We start from the raw sequence: 8916 nt of genomic DNA on the forward strand, positions 1-8916 counted from the left end.
ATATATATATTAAAAGTGCTGGGAATGTAGGTCCGTGGTAAAGTTCCCCTGGGTTCAATCCCCACCCCACCCCACCCCCATGTATACAAACAGCCATCACCGTAAAGCTCAAGGAATTCTTTTTGCTACAAATGTGTGCTGTCAAGATTTAGGAAGATTTTTTTGCCAGATTTGAGAGAAAGGGGTAGGTTTGAGCTTTCACTGTTAATGAAGTTACTGATGATGCTTAGATTTACTTTCCTTAAAAAGTACCATGTTTTTATTTAGCGACTAAGAAGGCTATCTTTATTTTGTCTAGGGAATTTTAGTTTTAACATGATAACATTCCAACATGTTAAATATTGATGCTTAAAACAATTCCTTTGCTGCCATCTCTTTCACTGAAAAAATTTTTAAGTATAAATTTAAAGTTGAAAGCTAGCTTAAATTCTAAGGCTGATCAAGTACTTAATTATTAACACAAGTTGCCAATCTTCATTTTTTTAAAGGAATTGTTACATTGTTTTTTTTAAATTAAAAAAACATTAGTTGCTGATAGACCCTGTATTTTATTTATTTACACGTGGTGCTGAGAATTGAACTCAGTACCTCACACATGCCAGGCAAGTGTGCTACCACTCAGCTCCAACCCCAGCCCCAGCCCCAGAATTGTTACATTTTTAATAACTTAAAAAATCATAAATACTAGTTTATTTGGTTTTTAGAACCATCGGTCTTTATCAGTTTTTTATTTAAATTCCTATTATGAATTGATAAAATATTAATAATAATAATTATTTATTATATACATTGGTTTTCAAGTACTTTGTAGAATGTATTGGAAGCATTGGTCTTAGAATAATCATGAAAGTAACCCTGTTTCTACCATGATTACTCCTTCTGCAATTATCAGTAGTACCTAAGAGTGTTTGACTAGAGTTGTTTAATCTTCATAACAGCTAAGGGATTTTTGAAGCCCTTTTCAAAGAGAGAACCCAAAGTTTAGCCAGGGTAAATGTCCCGTGACCCTGAGACTTACATCTGCTTCCTTTGACCTAGCACTAGAGTCCTGTGTATAAATGTGATCCCTGAAAAAGCAAGTGTAATGACAGTTTTCGGGGAGGAGGTTGAGGAATAAGTATAGCTACCCAACTCTCTAGGGAAAGATTAATAGTGTAAATATAAAAATCTCATTTAATGTTGGATAAGCTTTGGAGCGATTTTCAGCTTTCAGTTACCTATAACTGTCTAAGTTAGTTCATGACTTCTGTACATTTGACAGTGATAGTGTGCTATAAAGTTGCACATTATGTAGTTTTAAATGTATTCAGATAATCGCCTGAGTAACCTGATCAATTTATATATTTTTTTAGAGCCTGTAGATTTTAATTATTCCTAAGAAAATTCTGTTTTCAGGTTTAGGTTGTCAGAAACAAGGAGCGTAAAGTAAACTATGTTTGGGTTTCCTGGCAAAGCCTCTGGTTCATCATCATTCATATTCTGCTGCTGCTTCCATTTTATGTGTGCTACATAAATTTTTCAGCCATTTGGAATTTTCATAGATAATGGTGTCAAGACATAGTCTCTGGCTGACTGGGCCTTTGCAGTTTACATTGTACTGTGTACTTTATTGCCTTTTCAGCTATCTGTTTTAATTATCAATGTTTTCTTTTCTTTCTACTCTGCCACCAAAAGAATCTTTGGCTGCTCCTGACCTCAGCAAATCAAGAGGTGATTTATGCATGCCAGTTGTTCATTGATAATCACTAAAAGTTATTGGTAATCATTTGACCCCAGTGCTGACTTGCTTCACTTGGTTGCTCAGTGTTTTCAGTAGCAACCAAATCTGCGTTTGTTGTGCACTGCTTTCTAAGCACCGCATTGCCTAACCTTTTCCTAGTTATCAAAAGGATTTTTAAAAATCCTAAGGGTGGAGTGGGTAACCCAAAATGAGAAGGTTTTATTTAAAAAAAATAATTATAATGATACTTTTATATAATCAAACAATCCTTAACCCTTTCAAAAATAGCAAAGATTGGTTGTTGTAGTCTACCAAAAACTGTTCTGTTTTTCAAGACTTGTTGTAATTTTGCTTGATTTGGAAGCATGCTTTGAAACATATGTGTGCTACCATAATTTATTGTTTTCCTGAGGCTAATAAAAAATAGTACTGCTTTTAAATATTACACTAAGTTATTGTAAAGGAAGCTTATTTTCTAAACTTAGCACATTGAAGGATACTTTTATTATTTTGACAAGTTAGTATTAACTAGTATTAAGACAGAACTAACTCATACTTTCTTCATTCAGAACAATGATTTCTAAATTGCACAAAGTAGTTTGAAAGGGTGATGGAATTGTTTGTAGAAAAGTGCATGTAATTTGGATGCTACATGTTGTTTTTCTTAGAACTTTTTTCATGTCTTTGAATGTTAGGAGTGTGTTAAAACTACGAGTTCATATTTTAGAAAGAGAACCATGTTCATAATGATCTTCGGAGTTGATTCGGGGTGGGGCACTGTCTTCAGGGCAAAGATGGGTTTCCAAAGTGATGAGCTTTGAATGAATGCATAAATCGTTTTGCATCTCTGTGTCTTTGAAACATTGAGCCCTTTTTCCAAATCACAAAATCTAGGAGAAAACACATTGAAATCTCTTGTTTTCTTTTCTACCAAGGGTACCACTGGGATACATCAGATTGGATGCCAAGTGTTCCTCTGCCAGATATACAAGAGTTCCCCAATTATGAGGTTATTGATGAGCATACACCCCTGTACTCAGCAGATCCAAATGCCATCGATACAGACTATTATCCTGGAGGTTACGACATTGAAAGTGATTTTCCACCACCTCCGGAAGACTTCCCTGCACCTGATGAACTACCACCATTGCCTCCAGAGTTCAGCGATCAGTTTGAATCTATACACTCACCTAGAGACATGCCTGCTGCAGATAGCTTGGGGTCTTCATCCAGAAATCGGCAGAGGTTCAACTTGAATCAGTATCTGCCCAATTTCTATCCTGTCGATATGTCTGAACCTCAAAAAAAAGGCACTGGTGAGAATAGTACTTGTAGAGAACCCTATGCCCCTTACCCTCCAGGGTATCAAAGAAACTTTGACTCCTCCACTGTAGAAAACATGCCCATGTCTGTGTACGCTTCCACAGCTTCCTGCTCTGATGTGTCAGCGTGCTGTGAAGTAGAGTCTGAGGTCATGATGAGTGACTATGAGAGTGGAGACGACGGCCACTTTGAAGAGGTGACGATTCCTCCACTGGATTCTCAACAACACACGGAAGTCTGACACTCAAACTTCCCCCCAAAGTGCCTGACTTTATCAAACCTAGAGATTATATCAATAATCTGCATTGTTCTTTGCAGCAGTGCTTAAGCGCTTTTTTCGGTGAGCTAGAATGGGCATGGCTGCACTGAATCCTGCGCTTCCTGATGTTAGCCATTTCCCGTGTCCTAACCCACTGTAATTGGACGAGATTTCATTGGCTGTGCCATTTCTGAACATCTTTTTTTGTATTTACATTTGTCTGTTAAAATAATGAAGCGAAAATAAGTCCTACCATCTTGTTAGCATGGTTCATGTATTTATATAGATTTGATTATTTTAATTTTCCTTTCTCTTTTTTTGTAAATTTTATGTACAGATTTGATTTTTCATAGTTTTAACTAGACTTTGGAGACACTCTGTGCATTTGTTTTCAGCTGAATTTTGGTGGTATTAAGTGTCATTACCTAGCACCCTGATTCTTTACTATAACCAGGGTTTCACTATATGTTCTTTTCCACTGAAGTGTGACATTTCATTAACACATTTCAATATAGTCATTTATTTCTAGCTGTACATACAGGATGAGGGAAAATATGATACATGGACATGTCTTAAATGGGTTGCTGTATTTTAGAATTATAAACATTTTTCATTATGGAAAGTGTAATGGGGACCTTCTGCAGACCTGTTTAGGACCAAAACCACCATGACACAGTTTTTATAGTGTCTGTATATTTGTGATGCAATGGTCTTGTAAAGGTTTTTACTGAAAACTACCATTAGCCAGTCTTTCTTACTGACAATAAATTATTAACAAAATACTTTAGCTTTATTGCCTGTTTTTCCTCTGTATTTGTATTTCTGTTCAGGATTCAGTTGATGAATTGAGAAAAGCATGGATATAACGTTATTTGTTCTCTAGCTTAAGGAAAAGCCTCTTTCCAGGTGCCAAAACCCGGCAGTACTTAGAGATCTAGCCACTAGGTGGCAGTATATGGCTATTAAAGCCTAATTTTTCTATAATGAATTCTTACTAAAACTTTTAAGAATTTTTTTTAGTCTTGAACGTATTAATAATTATTCATCATGATTTAAAAGCACATTTTTTATTTTTTCAATGATATGTATCAAAAATTCTTTATATAAAGCATTTTATCTTTCTGTTGTCAGAAACCTTATACTCAAGATTTCATGTGAAATACTGCAGCTGTTTTCCATGTGTCTCTATGCAGTCAAAATTCATCCATTCACCCAGAAGGTGTTTATGGAGTACTCTTCCCAGTCACTGTGATACAAATAACAAAGAATCTAGCTTTCTTAGAACTTTGGAGAGCCATCATTTTTCCTTTTAAGTAGAGGCCCTGCTTCACTTTTATCAAATGATATGCATGCAGTTTAGAACATCTACAAGAGCTGATGTATGAAATGAAACAGCAGTCCTATGCACTCTACTGACATGACTTAACAATTTTAAGCTATTTCCCCCTCTCCTATTTTCAAAAATATGTATTATTTCTTGAATCACTAAATTTAGAAATTGCCCATTGCCTCTGTTTGATGTTGGAGGATGACTGTATAACCTAACAAACCTCCATTACTCTTGTTAGTCTTCCATTAGAAAGGAATTCTTAGTTGTGAGTACCGCATGATTTTTGGATTAATCTGCACAGTGTTTTCATTATTTCAATTGCATAAGTATTTACTGCTGAACTAATGTGTGATGTCAGATTCCATTGACTTTGAAACTTTATCATTCTTAAACAGTTGACTTAATTTTTTTTTAAAACGTGACCATTCATTTAAAAAATGTTTTTTGGTCCCCTACCATATACTGTTCTGTTAAAACAAGTCAAAAATTCCCTACCTTCATGGGACTTACATTTGGTGGGGACAGGTAGTGGTCAATAAGTATAATCTATAATATTACATGGAGTGATGAGTACTAAGAGAAATTTGGATTGGGGAAGCAAATGTCTCTAGTGGGGAAAAAAAGGAAACAGTTTGGGAAACCATCTATGACAAGCTGACATTTGAATATAGTCCTAAAATTGATGAAGAGAAATGATATGGCTCTCGGAAATGAGCATTCCAGGCAGAGAGAATAGCTAGGATCCAATCCAAGGTGGGAATGTCAATAGAAGGTCAAAGTAAGAAACAAGTATGACTCATGTAAAATGTCTCTGAGTCTGTGCTAAAACTACTAGAAAAACTGTCAGTTCCTTTTGTTGGCCGCCTGCCTCATACAGCCCTTCTCCCTGGGGCCCAATCCCTCTGGAATGTCTGCCGCCCTGGAACTTCCCTTTGTTGTCTGGATTGTTCCACTGTGGACTCCTGTGCCTTTCTTTTAGCTTAATGCTTGTTTTGATAGAACACATCCTGATTATTTCTGAGAATGAGTGCATGGGAGATAATTTTTATGCATGTGACTTTATATTTCTGAAAATGTTCTTATCGTACTCCCATGGTTGATTAATAAACAGATGAGGTATAGATTTTTGATTTGGGGGTACATATCATTCAGAATTCTGAAGTCATTGAATCGCCGTCTTCCGCTTCCAAAGTTTCCACTGAATTGCCCATTCTCATTCCCTGTTTATTGTTTGTGACGCAATATTATTCTGGCAAATTTTTGGGATCTTCTTTTTGGAACACCCTTTTTCCTTTCCAGTGTTGTGGGATTTCCTGAAAACATATCTTGATGTGGGCCTTTTCTCTTCCATTGCACTGGGTACTCATGTTTAATTGTGGGAATCCACATTTGGGGGAATGTGTTATTTCTTTGATAGTTTTTTTTTTTACGTGTTTTCTCAGTCCTCTTTCTGAGACTTGTAACTATATACTATATGACTTGCTAGACTGATCCTCTTTTTTTTAATTGAATTCTAACTTCCCATTTTTATCTTTTTGCTCTACTTCCTAAAAGATCCATTCCACTTTTATCTTCCATTCCTTCTGTTAAAAATTATATTTCAACTCACATATTTTTGAGAGTTTGATCTTGTTCTGATTATCCCAGGCATTTTCCCCTCTATTACTTGGACCCCTGGTATCTCATTTTTCTAATTGTAATATTTTCAGAGTAATCTCCCTGTTTACCTGCTTCTCCTCTGAGTGGCTTTCCCCCTTCCTTTTGATTGGCCTTGAAGTCCTTGGCACTTGGAAGCTTTCCTCTGAGCTGTTGAAAGCTGCAGGTGGAGCTTGCTAACTCCTGGGCTTCCCTGCAAGGAGGCTGTTTGCTTTGCCCATTTTCTGCAGGTCTTTTCCTTGAAGAGACAGGTTTCTCTAGAGGAGGGGAGGAATCCTCTTCTCCCAGCCTGAGAAATGTGGCTCTTTGAAGTCAGCTACGGGAAATGAGGGTGTTATCATTCACTTCCTGTTTGCTTCACTTTGCCCTTTGTCTCCAAATCAGCCCTGGAGAGAGCAGAGAATCCAGGTCTACCTGCTTGAGTATTACAGCCTACTACACCCTGCTGTTCCTCTTCCCATTGTGCGTAACAAATTGACCTGTTAACAAGGCCTTCTCCACCTCTACCTGTGGTCCATTTGGAGTTGACAATACCTCTTGGTTGCATTAAAAGTGGAGTTTGCTTTTTTTTTTTTTTTTTAAAGCTCTGTCCTTTTTCTGTTCTGGATTTTTTTTAAAAAAATCATTTATTTTAAAACTTTGTTGTTGGATGACTTTCAAGAAAAAAAGGGGGGCAGAGATTTTAATACTCTACCATCTTAAACTGAAAGTCTGTAATAAGCTCTTAACTATCAGTTTCTAGTTCCAGAAAGAACTGATATATGAATTTTCTATCGCACCATAGCAAATGAGCATACATTTAGTGGTTTAAAATTACCCCTCTTTATTAGCTCTAGTTTTGCATATAGAAACCCTGGCATGGTGTGACTGGGTTCTCTGCTCAGTCTCACTAGACTTAAGTCAAATTTCTAGCTGGTCTGTGGTTTTGCTGAGGTCTTATGTCACGGGAGAAGAGATGTCTCTGGGAAAGGGCCCAAGGAGTTCCCAGAGGGGAGAGAGACCCTACTGGTCCACTCAGGACCAGTAGGGTTCTTAGCATAAGTGATGGAAAAGAATTTCAGCACAAGTCAGACAAAGACTCAGGTTTATTCAGGAAGGCAGATAAACATTTAAGGGAGAATGCAGACTTGTCTCAAGCGAGAAGCAGCCCTGACTTGGGCCGGGGTCCAATATTTATAGAAGAGCTGTATTGAGGGCTGGACTGGGGGTGGATCCTGGGTGGAGCTGCACAATGTCATGCTAGTTTTCCCTGCGCTTGAGTATTTCCCTCATTTTACAAGGGCATATTGTTCAAGATTTACAACTATGTTTTCTATGTCTCCGTGGCTTGTGGGTGTTTTCTTTAAGATTCAGTATTTCTCTCTCTCTATCTAATCCCTATCTCAGGTCCACTCCAAGCTCTCAGGGTTGTTGGCACAAGTTGGTTCCTTGCAATCGTAGAACTGAGGTCCTCTTTTCCTGCTATCTGGCCTGAGGTTCCCTCTTCCTTGACAGCTTCTTTGCTTGGGTTTTGGCCCTCTCACAACATGGAAGCTTGCAACACACTTAAGTATGTACAAGATTTCACCTGCCCGAGTCAGGTGGTCCACCCAAAAGATCAGAAATCTTCCTTTGGATTAACTGAAAGTCAGCTGATTAGTGTCCTAATCCAGGAATTCCCATCACATTCACAAGTCACATCCATACCCGTGGAGGTAGTTATACCAGGTCCCCAGGAGTCATCTTAGAATTCTACTATCACATTGGACACTGTTATTTTTTCTTATTTCTTTTTTGTTTGTTTTTGGCAATACTTTGAACTTCTAAATAAACAGATGGCATTTTAAATTGAAGACTATTTGCATTGTATTTCAATTTTTAAATATAGCATCTTTTGAACTAATCTAAAGTGACTAAACAATTTGAAGTCTCAAAGTCATTCTTAAAACCATTCCTTTAACAAACTATATGCATTACCATTGAACACTTATGGGAGAGTCAAAGCAATCACATACAATTAGTGCATTCTCCTAGTGTCTCTTCCTAAAAGCCATATCTCAATATCCCTTGATAAGGGAAAGTCAGGGTCTATCAAGTGTTCCCCTCCCTAGATGTCATTTTTACTTATTTGCTGGATGCCCATTTAAAAGTCCCTTAGAAAAATAAATAAATAAAATAAATAAATAAATTACCCAGTTATAGCAACAAAAAAATAAGAGGAACTCAGGTACCTTAGAAATTTTGCAGAGCTGCTTCAGTGTTTTTGGATATTGCTAATGTCATTTTTCAAGACAAATTACTATTGGTCACAGTCTTTATGTGCTACCACTGGAAATGATGGGTCAGTTTAAAGAACTTTACGGGTTAAATAGCTGTTAAGGGGAAAAGTGCTAGTAAACATCTGAACTTCTAAATTTCTATTTGTGAAAAAAAAATTTTAATTCTACCTCCTAAAAGTTAAAATTGAGGTGTGTTTCCGTTTTGGATTTGTCTGTCTGATGGGAAGAATAAAGTTACTTTAGATGATGGTGCTTATCATACTCATTTTTTTTTAAAGAGAGAGAGAGAGAATTTTTAATATTTGTATATTAGTTTTCGGCGGACACAACATCTTTGTTTGTATGTAGTGCTGAGGATAGAACCCGGGCC

General features: G+C 36.9%; 1 protein-coding gene across 1 annotated transcript; it reads left to right on the forward strand.

The window, feature by feature from the left end:
• Positions 1–1625: 1625 nt before the first annotated feature.
• LOC124093408 (protocadherin Fat 1) lies at positions 1626–4095 on the forward strand. Its single transcript, XM_046445803.1, has 2 exons — positions 1626–1710; positions 2656–4095. The coding sequence occupies exons 1-2, from the start codon at positions 1641–1643 to the stop codon at positions 3282–3284; spliced, it is 699 nt and encodes a 232-aa protein (XP_046301759.1). The 5' UTR covers positions 1626–1640; the 3' UTR covers positions 3285–4095.
• The last annotated feature ends 4821 nt before the right edge of the window (positions 4096–8916 follow it).

The sequence above is a fragment of the Marmota monax genome, unplaced genomic scaffold (genome assembly GCF_021218885.2).
Source record: "Marmota monax isolate L192 unplaced genomic scaffold, Marmota_monax_Labrador192_F-V1.1 WCK01_AAM20220418_F8-fsc02798, whole genome shotgun sequence".
Classification (NCBI taxonomy): domain Eukaryota; kingdom Metazoa; phylum Chordata; class Mammalia; order Rodentia; family Sciuridae; genus Marmota; species Marmota monax.

What these genes read in the sequence shown, in the direction of transcription:
- LOC124093408 (XM_046445803.1), top strand. Translation starts at nt 1,641, where the DNA reads ATGTTTTCTTTTCTTTCTACTCTGCCACCAAAAGAATCTTTGGCTGCT. An exon ending in TGACCTCAGCAAATCAAGAG is followed by an intron (nt 1,711 to 2,655) that starts GTGATTTATGCA and finishes TTTTCTACCAAG; the next exon opens with GGTACCACTGGGATACATCA.